General features: G+C 41.6%; 1 protein-coding gene across 1 annotated transcript in view; it reads right to left on the minus strand.

The window, feature by feature from the left end:
- Nucleotides 1–19,941, minus strand: part of MARCHF4 (membrane associated ring-CH-type finger 4) — a 201,540-nt gene that overhangs the window by 18,886 nt on the left and 162,713 nt on the right. The window contains exons 2-3 of the mRNA XM_014073778.2: nucleotides 17,764–17,919; nucleotides 7,801–7,993 (exon numbers count right to left, since the gene is read on the minus strand). Coding sequence (XP_013929253.2) covers nucleotides 7,801–7,993; nucleotides 17,764–17,919 — 349 coding nt within the window. The remainder of the gene's footprint in view (nucleotides 1–7,800; nucleotides 7,994–17,763; nucleotides 17,920–19,941) is intronic.

The following is a 19,941-nucleotide window of genomic DNA, read 5'->3' on the forward strand; positions in this document are numbered from 1 at the left end:
TTCAGTTTCTGGAAGCATCTCATAAGACCAATAATCCACTGACTGCTTTGCTGTAGAAAGAAGACTAGATTCCTGGGACTATTTGGGAGCTGTAGGTGAAACCCTTCCGCTTCAGATGAAACATAGTGAATCAATGCACTAGTACATCTTTTTTCTTAATAAAGAAAACACAGGGGAAAGAAGGAAGCTAAGGGGAAAAAAGTCATTAAGAATAATTCTGTCAGGTTTTGAATCAGCCCCCTTCTACTAGCAAAGCAAAAATTATAGCTATCCTGCTATTTGAGCATTCCTCATAAGGAGAGGGAAGATCTAAAAACATGACAAAGGAACAGAACCAGAGGTGGTATTCAACTAGTTCTCTCTGGTTCAGGCACACTGGTAGCGGCGGCTGCAGGAGGCTCTGCCCACCCGGCCCAAAGGCAGTGCACATGCGCAGACAAAGTGCATGCAAGCAAAGTGCGTGTGCATGCTCACATTTGAGAACCAATAGGAAAGGTAAATAAATACCACCGCTGAACAAAACAGTAAGAAAGTATTATTTGTATCACTGTTTGTTACCCCTGGCTACACAGTTTATGAATTTTGATTCTTGGTCCACATACATTCAATTTAACTTTACATACATATATACACGTTATATGGTATATATATCAAATAGATACATCTTATATTTGTGACCAGCAATATCTGTCCTTAGGGAGGGGTGCAACTGACCATTGCTTTCAAGTAGAGAAAGGTAGAGAGCACAACAGAAGCTACCAGTCAAAATGGCAGGTGTGGCTGCTCACAGGCTGAATATCTTGCAATGTGCCACCAAAATGTTTCAGAACAGGCTGGAATTTCTTAAAATGGCTTAGAGTTCAGCAGAGACCCTTGTCAGGGAAACAAAAACCATCTGATAGTCAGCAAGAGGAGAGCCTTGTGGAAGGATCTTTCTAGATATTCCTCCCAGCCTGTCTGGAAGGGGCCTGGGTCAAATGTCTGTATGAAGATTGAGAGAACTAACCTAGAATGAAGGTGAAATTTCCCAACAGAACAATTAATCAGTGGAACAGCTTGCCTCCAGAAGCTGCAGGTGTAGGTTTTCACTGTAGGTTTTCAAGAAGAGACTGGGTAGCAATTTGTCCAGAATAGTACAGGGTCTCCTGTTTGAGCAGGGGGTTGGACTAGAAGACCTCCAAGGTCCTTTCCAACTCTGTTGTTTTGTTATTTCTGTTATTTCAGTAAGAGCCTAGAGAACAACGACTTAAATGGTAAATATGGATAGGCTCTAAAAATGGAATATAGTGGTACAATTGTCAGAAGCATTTGCCTGGGGATATCTGTGATGGGAATGATTTGTAGAGAGGAAGATCTATTTCCCGACTTTGCTCATTAGAGACAAATTGGCTACACTGAGAAGGATCTTTGCTCTCTACAGTTCAAGCCTGTGACAAGCACCCTAGGGCAGGACCTTGTGACAACTTCACCAACTGCATTCCAATATATCTTCTTCTTCCAAAAAGATCCCTGTGCTTAACTTTCTTGCCATACAATCTCCTCTTAAGCGTGACACAAATTGAGTGAGCCTGTGTGTAAACTCTCATCCAGCAATGTTCTTTCACAAAAGGTCCTCACCTGAGGAGGTTCCATGATGTGCCATAATTTTTCACTGAACATTTTATGATTTAAGATGATGCATTTTAGAAGGTGGGGGGGAAAACCCCTCTCTATTTCATGCACTATTGGCTCCAAATGTATTTACAGGCATTTCCTTTCCAATCTGTTACTGCTTGTGGATGGAGAGAATAGACATTTATTTCCATTACTAAGGCAACAAGGCAATCACTCACTTCCATAATGTTCTACTTTGAGCGACAGGACCCAATTGGATGTGCCTCTCGCTACACAGAAAGGTTAGCTTGTCACATGGGAACCCCCTTTCATACAGGGCTCTCAGGATAACCCCAGGTACATGATGCAGGCACGTGAGCAGCTAAGCATTTTCTAGCTGCAACAGACTGTACATGGGAGTCTGCAGTTATGCCTACTTTTGTAGATATCATGAAAGGAGTGTTGTGATTCATGCTTGCCATTTTTTCACACATGTGCAAGATCACTACACAAAGGACGTGGTCTTGGGTTGCAGTAGTGCAATGTTGCTTTTGACCCTCATCTTCACCCTGAGGTAAGGTGACCAGATTTTCAGATTGGTAAAGAGGGACACCATTGACGGGCCGGGGGGGGGGGGGGCTTGATTAAAAAATTTATATTTTGTCAAAAGGTCACACAAGGAGATTATATGACCCCCAGGACACTGAAACCATCATAAATACGAATCTGTTGCCAAACATCAAAATTTTGATCACGTGACCATGAGGATGCTGCAACGGGCGCTAAGTGTGAAAAATGGTCACTAAGTGTGAAAAAATGGTAGCTAAGTGTGAAAAATGGTCATCAGTCACTTTTTTCAATGCCATTGTAACTTTGGTCACTAAATGAACTGTTTGAAAGCTAAAGCTAGCTTGCATTATAATGCCTTATGCTAGCTTATATTTTCAAGAGAGAGAAGCTAAACTCCTTATTAGAATTGAAATAGAAATGAATAGAGTAGAGTAGAGTAGAGTAGAGTAGAGTAGAGTAGAGTAGAGTAGAGTAGAGTAGAATAGAATAGAATAGAATAGAATAGGTTTATTAGCCAAGTGTGATTGGACACACAAGGAATTTGTCTTTGGTGAATATGCTCTCAGTGTAATCAAGAATCAGAAGCTACAACACTTAATGATAGTCAGAGAGAGTCTCTCTCTCTCTCTCTCTCTCCCTCTCTCTCTCTCTCTCTCTCTCTCTCTCATACACACACACGCACACTCCTCCTCTGGATTCACTGGGCCGTTTATAAATTATAAAGAGCCAAGGTGGCGCAGTGGTTAAATGCAGCACTGCAGGCTACTGCTAGATCAGCAGGTCAGCGGTTCAAATCTCACTGGCTCAGGGTTGACTCAGCCTTCCATCCTTCCGAGGTGGGTAAAATGAGGACCCAGATTGTTGGGGGCAATATGCTGACTCTCTGTAAACCGCTTAGAGAGGCCTGAAAGGCCTATGAAGCGGTATATAAGTCTACTGCTATATTCCCCTCCTGTGCAAACACCCTTTCAGCCTCTTTCACCCCTCTTTCTGGATTTGCTCCGAAGTTTTTAAAATTACCTCTTCTGTATAGAGACCAGGTTATCAGCCATGTGAGATATACGCTTTGTTTCTATGGCACAGTAATCCCCTCCCCAAACAACACGCAATGCCAATTTAGAAGCCCCGAGCAGCCGAGGCAAAGCAGCAGTCCGAGGGGAGGGGCTGAGCTTGGACAGCCTCGGAGGCAGCCGCTAGCTCCGAGAGAGAGAGAGAGAGAGAGAGAGAGAGAGAAAGAGAGAGGGGGGGAGGGAGGGGCTGCTCAAAGCAACAGAAGAAGAAAAAATCCGCGAGGGAAGCCCGCGGTCTCCACATGGAGTAAAGTGTTCTCCTCCCTCAGCCATTGGCAAGAGCTCCCAAGGATGCGCGGGTGGGAATGCGCTCGGCTCGAAGAATATATGCTCCCAGTTGCTAGGAGAGCCTCAAGGCGGCTGGAGGCTTTTTCGTAACTTAAAAAAAATTGGGACTTTTTAAAAAAAATCGGGATGCGGGACAAATTGTTCAAAAGAGGGACTGTCCCGCTGAAATCAGGACGTCTGGTCACGTTACCCTGAGGTCACTGCTGAGCTTTCTAGCTCCTGTATCTCACCTCTTGGATGTCTTGAGACTATTCTAAGAAGGTAGATTACCTGTTATATGCCCAGGCAGCATCATAATCATTTCCTAAGTCCGTGATGGCAAACCTATGGCATACATGCTACAGGTGGCACGCAGAGCTTGCAAATATGAGCCGTTGCCCCAGCTCAGCTCCACCGCACATGGGTGCGCACCTCTCGCCGTCCAGCTGATTTTCAAGTCTTTGTCAAGCATACGGGAGATCTGTGCGTGCATGCATGCATTGGGGAGGGGAACACGGGAGCAGTAACCCTCCCCCCGCACCCTGTTTTTGGTTCCAGGAGGCTTCAGGGAGGCCTGCTAGGCCCAAAATGGGGTGCAGGGGGAGGTCGTGTGCGCAGGCACAGGGAGTGGGGAGAGCGTGTGGTGTCATGCATGCATGTGCGGGAGGTGGGGCATGGGGGGGGGTGTCGCACGCACATTGCATTATGGATGTGAGCATGAGTGCTTTTGGCACATGAGAACAAAAATCACTGTCCTAGGGCTTCCTATCTCTGGCATGAAGCAACAGTCCTGCTGACCAAATAAGACTTTCTACCCGCCCCCCCCCCAAAAATTATTCTTCTTTTTGTATATAAACAATTTAAATTAAAAAAACAAACAAAATATTCAGAAATGCATGGCCCAGATCTTGGCAATATGACAGTAGCACACTTTCCCAGTTTTCTAACACTGCTATTAATTATTTTGCATGCAAGCCTGCTAAGCACTTAGCTTTGATACCTCACATTTCCAAAATTCTTTGGCCTTTGGGAAACAGCCGCACATATTTTATACTACATGGAATTAAAAGCAGAAGCAATGAACTATAACTTCGAATTAAAATACCTTGCTAGCAGGATTCCTTTTCTGGCAACTATAAATGGAACAGAATCTCGGGATGCAATTTTTTTCTTCTTAAAATACCGCCTTACCTATCAGCAGTTTGTGATATATTTTTTTTAAAAAATCAGTAAACAACTTTACGCTGCATCTCTGTGCCAGATACAACTTTAATGCATGATCCAATTTTTAATGTTCTTCAGAAAACACATAAAGGTTGCAATCAAATGTAGCTGAAATTAAGAAATCACACCCAATTCTTAAATGCAATCAAAACATACCTATTTTCTGCCCCCCCTCCAATTAAGTGCAGGCTTACTTTGCTCCTATGGCATCCAACTCATGGATGAAAGGGGAATGTTTACTTCCTGCTGACAGATGAGCTAACCAGCTGCTTCCAGCCTTTATCAAAGTTATGTTAATCATGTAACTTCCTGACAGCCACTAGCTACTCACTTACTTCCTCTGTGTTCCTATCAGCAATCAAACACATAAACACTACAGTTTTGCCTCTTTCCATTCCCTGAGAACCATTGGAAAGAGCTGCTGCTGCTGCTGCTGCTGCTGCTGTTGCTGCTGCTGCTGCTGCTGCTCCTCCTCCTCCTCCTCCTCCTCCTCCTCCTCCTCCATGAGGCTGCCATGCTGCCTAATGGGTGCATCACCTCAAACAATCTGTGGTGGATAGCAGATGGAGGACAATAGTGCAGGGTGTGCAGCCTGCCTGATACCTTTCAAAATTAATCTCACCTCCATGGAAAAAAATTGCCAACATTGCAAGAAGACTCAACTGTTCATTAAATCAGTTTTTATATATGTTAATAGGAGGTAATACCATCTTATGTTTGGCTCTTGGGATAAACTAAAAGTGTTAGTTGGCCCTGCGCTTTGCTGTAGCTTTCTTAATGGAGAGCCACTATAGTGCAGTGATTAGAATGCAGTATTGTAGGCTGACTCTATTCACAGCCTGGAATTTGATCCTGACAGGGCTCAAAGTTGACTCAGTCTGCCATCCTTTCCAGGTCAGTAAAATGAGAATTCAATCAATCAGAATAGAGGTGGAAGGAATCTTGGAGATCTTCTAGTCCAACCCCCTGCTCGAGCAGGAGATCCTCTAAAATTTCAGAGAAGTGACTATCCAGTCTCTTCTTAAAAACCTCCAGTGTTGAAGCATCTACAACTTCTGAAGGCAAACTATTCCACTGGTTAATTGTTCTCACTATTAGGAAATTTCTCCTTAGTTCCAGGTTGGTTCTCTCCTTGATTAGTTTCCATCCATTGTTTATTGTCCTGGCCTCTGGTGCTTTGGTAAATAAGTTGACCGACTCCTCTTTGTGGTAACCTCTCAAATACTGGAATACTGCTATCATGTTCCCCTAGTCCTTCTTTTCTCTAGACCAGCCAAATTCAAATCCTGCAACTGTTCTTCATATGTTTTAGTCTCCAGGCCTTTAATCATCTTAGTTGCCCTTCTTTGCACTTTTTCTAGAGTCTCAACATCCTTTTTGTAATGTGGTGACCAAAACTAGATGCAATATTCTAGGTGTGACCTTGTTGGGGGCAATATGCTGACATTCTAAACTGCCCAGAGAGTGCCGTAAAGCATTATGGAGCAGTACATAAGTTTAAGTGCTGTTGCTACTGCCAGTACCCTGTAATTCCATGGCATCCAGGCTCCCAAAAAGAAAGGTGGCTGTTAGATACTAGTTTGCAACAAAATGGTTAGATATATGCAATTATACTAACTAAAATGTGCTTTGTTTCTGTTCACCATGGTATACAGTAGTCCTCACTTAATGACCGGTTGCTTAGCAACCATTCAAAGTTACAATGGACCTTTCCAGAGTTACCTAAGACACTTTTTCTAAGTTTTGAGGGACACACCTCCCTGCAAAATTACATGATTGCATTTGGGCACTTGGCAACCAGTTTAGCTGATTACAGCATCACATAATTTTTGGCTAGTTTACTTCCAGCAAAAAACACACACTGAGAAAAACAAAGTCATTTAACGACCCTGGCATTGGCTTCATGAGTGTTGCAAAAAAGGTCATAAAATCAAGAGCGGTCACATGATGATCTGCTTAATGACCACCACAATTTATGACCATAATTCTGGTCATAACCACAGCTTTGAATATTAACTATCGTGTTTCCCCCAAAATAAGACAGGGCCTTATTTTCTTTTGACCCCTGAAATAAGCACTTGGCCTTATTTTGGGGGAGCTCTTATTATTTTTAAGGTGCAGGAGGTGGCGAGTGGCTGCTGCTGTGTTGCTATAATTTTGGGGAGGACTTATTTATGGGGGTTATTTTAGTGCATGCGCTCAAAAGCCCGATTGGGCTTATTATCCGGGGAGATCTTATTTGAGGGGAAACAGGGTATTTCCTTTCTTATTTTATGGAATTTAAGAGAAAATCTATAGGCTATTCCAACCACTAGGGATTATCCAATTTGATTCTGAATTAATACATTTAGGTTTAATCTCATACTGGGGAAGAGTTTTAGATGGCTTACAATTAGGGGTGGGTTCCTGCCAGTTCTAACCCCTTCTATAGAAGAGGTTCCACAAATCTACAGTGCCGTTTAGAACCGGTTCCAGCTCCCTCCCCCTGCCCGTCTGCACATCATCAAGATGAAGAGCGAGAGAAGGAATTCTGGGAGTTGAAGTCCACAAGTCTTAAAGTTGTCAAGTTTGAACACCCCTGTTTTTTTCCCCCTAAAGGGTTAGGGGGTGTAAGGATCTTGTAACTTTACAGCTTTAAGACTTGCATGCTTCAAATGCCAGAGTTTCTGAGACAACATTTTGGTTGCTAAGCAAAAGCGTTGTTAAGTGAGTTTCACCACATGTTATAAGTTGGCCATGCCCACCCAGTCACATGACTGCCAAGCCACTCCCACTAGGTCACATGGCTGGCAAGCCATTCCCACAAAGCAGGCCACACCTACAGAAGAGGTTCTAAAAATTTTTGAAACCCACCACTGCTTACAATAGTTGACAAGAAGGGCTACCAGTAGCAATGAGGTTGGTTAGTCTACTTTAATCTACATGCTTTAGTTAGCTCTAAGAAAACCACCTTAGTTTCTACTTTCTCTTTTATACCTTGTCAAGAGGATATATAGCAACTGTTCTCCCCAAGGTCCTTTTAGAGTCAAATATTCCATTGGCTACTTCCCATACTTTGAAAGATTCATTGACCCACCTATACAGACAATATCCATGAAGCCATACATCCCATAACAGATCTGGAAGAGCAGGTCTTGGCGCTGCCACTTAGCGGACGGACTGAAAGTTGACCAGATAAGCCACGAGATACTGGCGATAAGGAAAAGGGAACCCAAGATGGCTGCTGCTATCTGAACTTTTTCGATGACGGTCAGAGAAATGGTCTGCCACTGCGTAAGGCCCCCGGCAACAGGAAGACAGCAACAAACAAGCCAGAAAGAAAAAGAGAGATAAATGGAATTAGTTCTTGATTCATAGGCACCAAATCACACTAATTAACATCCAATAACATTTCCACATGGATTTTTTTTTGTACAAGATTGTAACAGCAATTTAAACAAAATGGACTTCATTGTTATGCAGTAGTTCCCAGAAGAAAGGGCAATTCTGAATTTGAGACAGCATCTGGAAAAAGACAGTATTAATTCCTGGCCTAGTTATCCCTCCAGCATTAGTGTTCCCTGTCCTGTAATTTTTCTAGACTTTTATCCTGCTGCTTTCTTAGTGATTGGTTAGGAATTAGTTGAATTCCATTGTTTTAAAAAATAATAAAACATTGATAATAATAGCCATGATTTTGTTGCATTATATTCTAATATATCTTAGTATTCATACCTCTTTTGCGTCACCTTGATGTCCCAGCATTAAGCAAGGGTTAAACTATTTTTACTAAACAAATAAATATACTGTTAATTAGAGGAAATAAAATAGCATTTGGGACAATCCCTGGAGATCAGATTAGTCCTGACCCTGTTGGCTTTTGCATGGCCCTGAAGGCATAGCTGTGTTCCTGTGTTAGCAGGGAGCAAAGTGAATTGATTTTGCTGAAATATATGTAGTATATTGGTATGGATTTTTTAAAAATCTGATCTGCCAATAATCTATTTTTGTTGGCTTTTTCCTGTTTTGTTTAATTATTGTTAGTCATCCAGAATCATCATTTGTTTGAGATGGATAGCTATATCAATTGAATGCATGAATAAATAAAATAGACTTTTCTTCATTAGCTCATCTATTAACTTCTGTGATTTTTAATTCTGAAAAATGAGAAGAAATTTACTTCCTTGGTTATGTTGGAGATATCCTACATCTCAGGCGTGGGTTCCGGCAGGCACTACTGCTGGTTCACTCATGTGCACACTGCACGAGCATGCACATGCAATTAAAATTGTTCTGCGCATGCGCAGAAGCTAAAAACAAGATGGCGCCGTCTGGAGAACTGGTTCGGGTGTGTGGCAGGTCTGGGTTGCTGCCAATTCCGCCAAACCACTACCAGTTCGGCCAAACCAGTCCGAACCGGTAGGAACCCACCCACTGCTACAGCCCAAACATACCATTAAAAGATTAATTAACACAGGAAAAGAAAAGCATGTCCTTGTTTTGGAGTACTAATAAAATAGCATTATGGAAAAAAAACCAAAGTAGTAGGCTGAAACAGTAGCACTCCTTGACCTTCGGCTCCTTTCCAAATTTACCATTTTCTCATGAACTGCCTCTTTTTGCTTAGGTGCCATCAGTAATTTTAGTAGGGAGCCTTCAGAGGTCATTATCTAGTCTTTGTCCCGAATTTTTAAAAATAGAATTGTTACACGGACTACAATGTAAAATTAAGATTATTAATTGCCTCTTCCTCATTCATTACAAGATAGGTGGTAAAAATCTCCCTTTCTCTCCCCACGTTTCTGCTTTAACCACTGTATTTGAACTGCAGGGGGCAGCAAAGTGATAAGAATAGCTTCACTTTTTTTACTGCCACCCAGTGGTCACCTGAATAAATGCAGGTTAGATATTGTATCTCTGCAATGTTTCTAGTCTTGGGATAACTTCAGGGCAAAGTCAATGGGGCAGGGAATGTGGAATCTGGTTTTCCTAAACTTGCATCATGCTCTCTACCCCATGACCTTGATGCACTTGAATGGCTCCACAGGACCCCTCCCGCTGCCTCCCCTCCTCCCCATGGCACTCTTACACTCCTTACCTGGGACTCCCGTTACTTTCTGCTTAATAACCTCCATGTCTGGGTATTATGATGGTAACCAGGCCTGCTAGGATTCTCTTGCTAAGCAATACAGTTGTGTAACATTGCACTTTACAATGCATTGCCATTGCTAAAATGGCAATCCTGATCTCAATTGTCATCGTAACCTGAGGACTACCTGTATCTTAAATGTTTCCTATCAAGCTAACATACAAGGGAGATAACGTGGAACTTACAACTCAGGAGTCATTCCCCTTTTCATTCAGTATATCCTGTTTATTTATTTATTCCATGTTTATTGCATACAGTATACTCCTTTGCTTATTTTTCATCCCAAAAGTAAACCGGGTTGTTGTGATAGTTTGATAATCAGGTGACATTAAATTTCTCTTTACAATTTAAAATTTTTCTCTATCCATAATGCTCAAGACACAATTTTAGTATTTTCCTAACATGCTACTTTGATTTTTTTGAATTATGTTTTATCTTACTAGTTCCTTGCATTCAAATTCATATTTTATCGAACACTGAATAATTTATTTCACTGTAAAAAAAAAAGCAAGGCAACAAAATTCACAGTTAGGAGTTTTATTAAAACAACACTTAGAAAACCGTGATCTAAATTATATGAAACAATCAGGATCCTTGCATTTGACTCTTTTGAAAATAACTTTTGTGTGCCTTGTCTTTGCTTATCCTAATCAAATGAATATAGAAGGGCTGCAAGGGATTTTGGAGGTCATCTAGTCCTAGGGCTTATAGGATTTCTGGATGGAAGAGAGAGGGAGGTCTAGCCCAAAAGGGGACCTGTTAGAATAGGTTGCAGAGAGCCAAGAGATACAAAGATCTATATCAAGACCAGAGACCCTGGGACTATTTCCATCTCTTGGAATTGATCTGAAAAACAAATAAAACGGCTTACAGAAGAAAACAATAAAAATGAAGGTGCATCTCTATCTGCAAAGGAAAGGGATCAGTTTCTCTCTTTCTTTTTGCTAAGATTCCTCTATTAAACATCAAGGTTAACTATTCACACTGGGCCAATAAATAATTCTGTTTTGTTCTGTTCTACTGTATTCCATCCCATTCTATCCCATAGGTTGTTTCATTCTAAATTGTCCCATAAGCCTTTCTCATTCCTCCTCTTGCTCCAATGAATATTGAAAGTACAGAATCATTCTTTGGCTCTTTGGCACACGTTTGGACCCAGGTATAACCTTTTGTTCTTTCATGAGCCTCCCAGTCTGTCATGCAGATGCACAGATAGCTCGCTTATTAAGATTATGTTCTGATTAGTTTCACCAGAGAGAAATGCAAGAACATTACCTGTCCCACAGATATAAGGGGATTTTTAAATAGCTACTTGGGCTAGAAAATGCTTATTTAGTTTGAGCATTTCAAGTTAAATGGCTACATCACTGAAGCAAGGAGGAATTTTCCCAGTATGCTTTGCCTCATGTGCTACATGGCTATACAAAGCTACTGGGAAATGAAGATTTCTTGACACATTATGAAGTTTCCTTGGAAATCACTGTGGAACCCATACAATCGGTTTTATTGGGAGGAGGGGGGTAATTGTTTTTTAAGTGGAAGCATTGTGCATTGCGGTAACCCAAGCTAATTTTTATCTCAAGCTGGGTATGTTTACAGCTTGCTATAATATCTCAGGCAAAACCAATTTCCGAGACTGAATTTGTACATTTCAAAATACAAGCAAGTATTATTTTGATCCTAACCCATGGAGCCTAGAAAAGGGCATTGAGATCATATTAAGCTCTACTGTTATTTTTGCTGGTTTAGAATACTGGTCAGATGACCAAAAATATTTGTTGTTAGTTGTGAAATGGTGACTGACCCATTGTGACCCCATGGACAACGTTCCTCCAGGCTTTCCTGTCTTCTACCATCCTCTGGAGTCCATTTAAAATCACGCCGACTGCTTCGGTGACTCCATCCAGCCATCTCATTCTCTGTCGTCCCCTTATTCTTTTGCCTTCAATCTTTCCCAGCATTAGGCTCTTCTCCTGTGAATCCTTCCTTCTGATTAGGTGGCCAAAGTATTTGAGTTTCATCTTTAGGATCTGGCCTTTAAAGAGCAGTCAGCGTTGATCTCTTCTAGGACTGACTGGTTTGATCACCTTGCAGTCCAAGGGACTCATAGGAAGATTTTAACAGATGGTAGAGATTCTTAGTCATCCAGATCATGATTGTCCCAAAGGTGCTTTTTCAGGAGGCAACTGGACTTACTTGTTTTTTTCTTTTGAAGATGTTTCTCTTTTCATCCAAGAAGCTTCTTCAGCTCTGACAGGATAATTGAGGAATTGAGGAAGTCCAGTTGCCTCCTGAAAAAGCATGACCTGGATGACTGACAATTTCTACAGACTTTAGCTATACAATTTGGGGTGAACACCCTTTTAATGGTTTGGGAATAGGAATGGATTTCCAGAGGAAAAATTGCAGACTACAGGAATCAGGAGTACTACTCAAGTGACCCTGAAGACACAGATAAACCTCCAAGTGCTTCAGATTGAAACTATGCAGTGCCTATTTCCTTCCGATCATCTAAATTTTAAAGCATAAAATCTTTGTGTAATTTGGCAAGTTTCTTCTCAAAAATAATCATTACACTGTCTGGCAACGAACAAGGCTGAAAAACAAAACATCCACCCACTACTCTAAAACTGTGAAAAACATTGCACAAAACTCCTGTCACCCACCAATCAGAAATGTGCAAACTGTATTTCACACATGTGGCAACTTCAGCTACAAATGCAATTTAATACTATTTAATATGTCAAAACAGTTACAAGGACTTTCTATGTTTTTTTTAAAAAGACTTTCAAGATGATGTCATCAACAGTCACCCAATTCTTTCAAATTTCTCCCATTCAGATTTCGTCCCCTCAGAAAGATTGATGCTGCCTGTAGAGTCTACCCAATTTTATTAACAAGTGTATTTATAGGAATGCTTAAGTTTGTATTCTCTTCTTATGGTGCTTAATACACTGCTCAGGGCAGCTAATAACAAGAATCAGTAAATATATGGGGAACAAGAAGAAAGAAAAGGACTAAAAATCAAGCAGCTAAAAGAAGGTATGAAGTGAACATTATATTTCTTCTAAAACAAAAAACTTCTGGAAGACAAAGAATAGTCTCTTTGGGAGGACCCCAGCATTAATCAAGAAGACAAGATAGGGAACTTCTAAAGTACTGAGTAAGCCTTCATGGTATACTAGCTTCAGTGAATCTCCTTCACTGTCCCCTCTGATATTCTTCCAAAGCCATTTTTTCTTCTTTAACTACCTGATGTACTTGCAACATTCCATACCCACCTATTTGCCTTGGCAAGTCAACATTACTGCATGGGTGAAAGGCATGATTCATTTGCATTATTTTCCTGATCTTCCTATCCAGGGTTTTTAGTTCTGCTTGAGTCCAGTCCATTAATCCAGATTTGTATCTAATGACTGAAATTGCCCAGGTGTTAATTGCCTTGATGGTATTTCCCTCCCTGACTTTGGACTTCTTCATTCTCTTGGTCTATTCACTTCTAATGTTCTTCTTGACACTAGTGTCCTTGATATTCACAGCTTGAAGGATGCCCAGGCATTTGTACTGATCATCTTCAACCAGACCCTTCATGTTATTTCCAGAGGGAAACTTGATTTTTTCAGTTTTCACTGTTTTTTCCCTGTTGAGGGTGGGTGCAACACATCTGTCCATTGCAATATCTTGGCTGAATATATGACAGTGCTGAGCTGCAATTCTATTTCATAGAGTGTTTTTTTCACACAGCTTTATATTGTTCATGTAAAGGAGGTGTGATAGTCTGGCAGATGCGTTTGATTGCAACGGCCTGACTTGTTCAACATTGTTGACAGAGGAATCAGTACAATAACAACCTATGTTAGTGGTCGTGAGTTAGAGGTGGTATTCTGCTGGTTCACCTCAGTTCAGGCAAACTGGTAGTGCGGGCAGCGGGAGACTCCGCCTACCAACCCTACCAAGACATCATCATGGATGCTTTGCGCTTGAGCAGAAGGTTCTGAGCATGCGCAGAAGTGCCCTGTTTCAAACCGGTAGCGAAGGTAACAGGATTTTATACCCGTAGTGAGTCTATTATTATTAATCACATTGATGAAGTTTTGTTGCCAAATTTCAGCAGTATGATCTCTAGATGCTGCCCTCCTGAAACTCTTGGTAAATCCATTTCTGTTATTATCCCCATCAGTAGGCTTCTCATACAATTTGGGCCAGGTTAAATAATTAAGCCTTCTGAGGATATCCTAAGATGGTCAAGTGATGATGCTTGTTCTAGATTGAATTCTGAGTAGAATGAGAGTAACTTTTAATCAGTCCAAGATACATCAAGCATTTTTCTAAATTACTAAATCAAGTCCAAACCGAACCACAGAGCCACCCCACACATCCAATGAAAAACCTCTTCACTTATTTTCAGCTTCAACTGTTTACCTTTCTGTGAAATGGGCTGAACTTGGAGCAGAATCTCCACCACCTTGTCTTTTAGCTTAACTATTTACATTTACTTTTCTGTTTGTGTTTTGTCGCCAATAGTGCCCACCGCAATTATTTTATGAAATGATATCTTTCATGACAGAGTCAACAGACTTATAAAGGTACTAAACAAGACCCCAAAAGATCAAGATTGAAGAAGTCAAGCACAATCCTTTTATGTTATTTTTGTTAAATTCCTCTCTCAGTGGGATGGCATTTTTAATCTTTTTCTCTTTATTTTAAAATTAATTGTTTAGAGCTGTTTATTCTATGGAGTTAAGGGAAGCGGGCATGAGGAGAAACAAAGGAATATTTAGTTGATCCTGTAAATTAAGATGTTGATTAAACACTACAATGAACATTATTTGTGGAAAAGAGACCACATTCATTTGATCTATTGACTATTTGTAGACTTTGGTGTGTGTGTGTGGGGGGGGGGGAGTGTTGACATGTTATTGATCATTGACTCAGGTCTTTAATGGCATTCTAGTTCAAAATGACATATTCCTTAGTGGCAATTCCCCTCATTCTCATGCAGCTATGTGTTCCCGCATATATTTTCCCTCCATGAATGATGATGTGATATAGCAGACAGAGGACATATAAGAAAGATGGTTTCAAACTGCTGAGATCTGTTGAACAGACCCCACACAAAATCTCCCTCCTACCCACCAGAGGTTATTATGATGACCCAATATTGACTTTGAACATATGTTTGCTTCCAACTCTTCGGAAGAAAAGTGGGATGCAAATTCAATTCATGAAATGCCTGCTGCAAATGAGGCAGAGGGCTGCTTCCTTTCATTAAGAATGACAATTTCCAGTTCCTGATACATTAACTCTGAATTCAGCAGGGAATTATATTCTGAACAAGTGAAATAGGAATAATATTGCTGAGGCCACTATTTTAAGCAGGAAGGCAGTTGCCTCCACACTGTGTGCCTCAGAACCAAGTGGAATATGTCTCAGGAGTCTCTGTATTTTAGCTGACTTGCAGTTTCTAATAGATCAAATTGTGCAGTTGCTATAAATTAAATTGACTGGGGCAACACAACGGCATGTATCCTTTCCACTAATTCAGTGCTGGCTTCTAAGTGAGCTACCTGGCTCTAGCTGGAGACGCAATGCTAAGAAGTCTGTAACATCAGGGCATGGGGCTTAACATTTTGCTTAAATATTACGAGTTTAGCACATTTAGCTATTTATTACAAACAGAAGAGAGTACCTGCAGTTCAGGGTTGAGCTTTGGCTTCTGGGTGCTCTCTGAGTGTGGCTATTTTCTTGCAGGTGTTTCATTATCCATAGCAGATAACATCATCAGTGCTACTAGCGAGTGGGTTTTGCTTCATTTTATAGTCTAGTGGCTAGGATATTCTAGGCCCGTGATGGTGAACCTATGGCACACATACCACAGGTGGCACGCGGAGCCATTTCTGAGGGCACGCAAAGTTTTGCCTTGTCAACTCCAGTATGCATGCATGTGCTGGCCAGCTGATTTTCGACCAAATAGGCAACCTGGAAGTCTGCTCCTAAAGTCTGGTTTGTGTGTTGGGCCATTTTTTGCCCTCCCCAGGCTCCTAGAAAACCTCTGGAGCCTGGGGAGGGCAAAAAATGGATCTACTGGGCCCCCGTAAGTTGGAAAACGGTCCATTTCTGGCTTCCAGAGGGCCTCCAGGAGACGGGGGAGGCCATTTTCACCCTCTCCAGTTCCTAGAAAGCCATGCGTGCATGTGTGGGGCAGCAGGGGGGTCACACATGCATGCGCAGGATGGGGGGGGTCACACACACATGCTCAGGGGGCACGGTGTGTGGGGGCATTAAATTATGGGGTTGTGCTTTTGGCACCCGAAGCTAAAAAGGTTCACCATCACTGTTCTAGGCTATTAATCCTTCATTCTGCTGGCCCTGGCTAAGATCTAGACCTGAATCAGAGTTCTTCTGTATTGTCCACTAAATGCAGACTGGTAATACTTCAGAAAATGGTTTTGGAGAATATGAACAGATGTTCCAGCCTTCAGCTCACCTCATCTATCCCAAATGTGGCTCATAGTGGTGCTTTCTTGCTTCACTGCAGAAATGCTGTGTTTTGACTTCTGCCACAGTATTTGACGATCCCGACAAATCGTCGAGATCACTTTGCAAAACAACAGAATTATCTGTAGTATTGAATAATTTTATGTCACTGGCAAAAAGGACGCAATTGCTTTTAAGTTGATCATATACATCGTTGACATAGAGCAAGAAAAGTGTGGGACCTGAAATGCTGCCTTGTGGAACACCGCTGTCAACTGATGCAGGGTTAGACAGCAAGTTCCCTATTTTGACTTTCTGCAGTCCATTAGACAGAAAAGCAGCAATCCACTTGTGCAAAGGTCCAGAAATGCTGTAGAGTTTAATTTCAACAGCAGTTTATCATGTACTACTGTATCAAAAACCTTACTTCATACTTAATTGGTTAGTAGAGGTGGCGTGCATAAATGCACTAACGTGCCTGTCGTCCCTGTCATTGTATTTTCATTCTTTTATTCTTGTTCTCATTTTTGTTTGACAAATTCTAATAAATAAAATAAAATAAATTTGCTCTGAGATGAATCTTCCTAAGTTTAAAGGCGGAGAGAGGTTTGACCTGCTCCGAAGGGCCATCTGCAATGGACAACCCTTTTAGTCCTCAACTGCTGGGCTTTTGGCAGGACTCTACTAGTATGGAAAAAAAAGGCATACCAGTTACATTCAGAACTCTACTTCTATTCCTCTTGCCAACTCCTGGAGAAATAAGGGGAGAGAAGAGGAAAACGGACTTCTTCTACTTCCCCGACTTCTCTTGCCAGCATTTTGGGAGGCAAGGATGGAACCAATTAATTGGTGGCCTTCAGCAGCCCATCATTGCTGATGCTCAGACAGAACAGTTTCCAGCATCCAACATCATCCCAAGCCTGAGGCAGGACCTGAAATCCAGATTTTCCAACCGGTAAGGGCAGATTCAGACTGCGGTGCCGAACAGCTCTCAGTCTCCCCACCATTTCAGCCTCTGGGCTTACTGCTGACAATGGAAGGAAACTTTCATATGCACCAAAAGGTTTCCCCTCCCCCATTGCAAACAGCAGATACTCTGATTCAGACCTGTGCAAGTTAGCAACTGCGAAACTAATTTTTACTGTGGATGGTGTGTCCCCTGATTAAAGCCATAGCTGGCAATCTTGTGGAGGCAAACGTTAGTGTTTGTTTTGCAAGATATTTTATTTCGAGATCTCCACTTATTTTCCCCCCTGGTCACCTTGATGTGTTTTCTAAAAAGTAACTAAAGTGAGTGGTCCGTTTCTTCACCACACGCAGGGCACCATATAGTGAAAAGCGACACACGCATAACCAACAGTGCAAATACAGGAAGCAGGGAAAAGCCGAAACGAGGAAAGGAAAGGACTTTGGAATAATCTCTAGTACCTTTACCTGCAGGGGGTTCTTTGTGCTTATGGCAATGACGTGATACTTGTAGTAACACAGCTCACAGCTCCAGCATCCCCTCTCGCTGATCCATTTGATCAGGCAAGGTTGATGTGTACATTTCACTGACCCGTCACACCGACATGGACTCAGCAACTCACCCTGGAAAGAGAACATCACATACTGATTAAAATTCTTCAATGAAACGGCTCCCTCCAGGCACTTTTCTTCTTATGGAGGGGGTGGATTAAACAGTCACTGTGAATATGTAAATACAGTATATATTGTATAAATATATAAGCCAGTTTGGTGTAGCGGTTAAAGCACTGGGCTACAACCAGGTTCTAGACCAGAGGTTCGGCCCAGTTTGGCCGAGTAGGTAGTAACTTGGCCTGCTACAACCCCGAACTGGTTCTATTGGCAGTGCTGTAGGTGGTGCCATCTTGTATTTTTACTTCTGTGCATGTGCAGAAGCATTTTTTAATTACTGCGCATGCACATGTAGTGCATGCATGCCCGAAGCGGGTCCTTGAGCGAACTGGCAGTAGCAGAAGCTGGAACCCACCCCTGTTCTAGACCTGCTATAAACATGAAGTCAGCTTGTTGACTTTTGGCCAGTCACTCCTTCTCAGCCCTAAGAAGCAAGCAAGGGAAAACTACTTCGAAAATTCTGTGGAGAAAACTGCAAGGACTTGTCTGGGGTGTCACCCGGAGTCAACACTCACTCAAAGGGACAACAACAAACAGTTTAGATACAATGATGGTGTTTATTTACATAAGGATGGCTATGCTTAAGGGTCTTATCTCATGCTGAAATGCTACCACTCACCTTTCAATTGGAGGAAACTAGAGCAACTTTAAGTTTGTTAGCCTGCTCGGACTACCTCTGTTCTTCCTCACTCCCAGTCCTGCAATTTCCCTCCAATATAATGAATGACAAAATCTACCAGGTTTAGCCCTCCCCCTCCCTTTGAGGCTGCTGTAGGTCAAAATTTGAATAAGAGAGAAAATACTACTGGGAATGACTTAGACCAGTTTCGCTCCTTGGCTGGGGGAGAAGACATAGGGAAACTCAGGGGTCCATAGCAAGAAATGATATTGCCAAGGCATATTCACTTGAACCTAGCCATGCTGTTTTTTCCTGTGCTGTTTCTCTTCTTTCCTTTTTTATTGAGTCTAACTACACTTGGTTTCTTTTTCCTTGCAAAGCAAGCATGCAAGATGAGGGAGCTGAAATTGAGAGAATCAAGTCCTAACTAGCCATACTTTGAACATTTTCCATGTGATCGCCCAACTGCATAAAGGCAGCAATCAGATTCATAAATCTTAAAAATACCAAGGCTGGAGACTAAAGTGGGAAGAGGAAAAGAATACAAGAAGGAGGAATGGAAAATCACTTCTCTCTTGCTGCCAAGAAATTCCCCATGAAATCAACACCAACAATCTCAATTTGAAGATGCTAAATTAAAAATGGTATAGCAGACTAACTCATAGTTTACAAACTGGATTCTGGCAGCATGCTAAACCCAAACTGAAAAAACAGACACTTCTAAGTTTTAGACTTGTGAAGAATTGAGTATTATCAATCCTTTCATTTTCTTGGAATTTGGAGAATGTGAGGGATATTTATGGGATTCATACAATCAGCTGGGTCAAGTTCCTTAAAAAAAGCTTAGCAATACTTCCCAGATACTTAACAAGCACAGTTGAACTGGGCCTATAGACTCAAACTCAAACTAAAGACTATTAGATATAGAACACAACACAGAAATCTAAGTATTTTTTTTCCCAAATAATAGATTGCTCTCAATTGAGAAAAAGGTGCAGTCCCTTCAAATACCCTTTGTAATCCCCCCCCCCCAGTTTAACACACTTTTGGTTTTGTGTATTGTTTGGCCTTAGAACTGAATGAGTATTCGTTGTTGTGCAGTGGTTAGAGTCCAGTATTGCAGGCTACCTCTGCCCACTGCCAGCAGTTTCATCCTGACTGGCTCAAGATTGACTCAGCCTTCCTTCCTTCTGAAGTCAGAAAAATGAAGAGCCAGACTGTTGGGGGCAATAGATTGAATCTGTAAATCACTTAGAGAGGGCTGTAAAGCACTGTGAAGTGGTATATAAGTCTAAGTGCTATTGCTATTGCTATCTTCTAGAGGTCAACACATAGCATATTTGTTTTTTTTAAAA

Source organism: Thamnophis sirtalis, unplaced genomic scaffold (genome assembly GCF_051295495.1).
Source record: "Thamnophis sirtalis isolate CommonGarterSnake01/CBP01778 unplaced genomic scaffold, rThaSir2_p1.2 scaffold_1, whole genome shotgun sequence".
Classification (NCBI taxonomy): domain Eukaryota; kingdom Metazoa; phylum Chordata; class Lepidosauria; order Squamata; family Natricidae; genus Thamnophis; species Thamnophis sirtalis.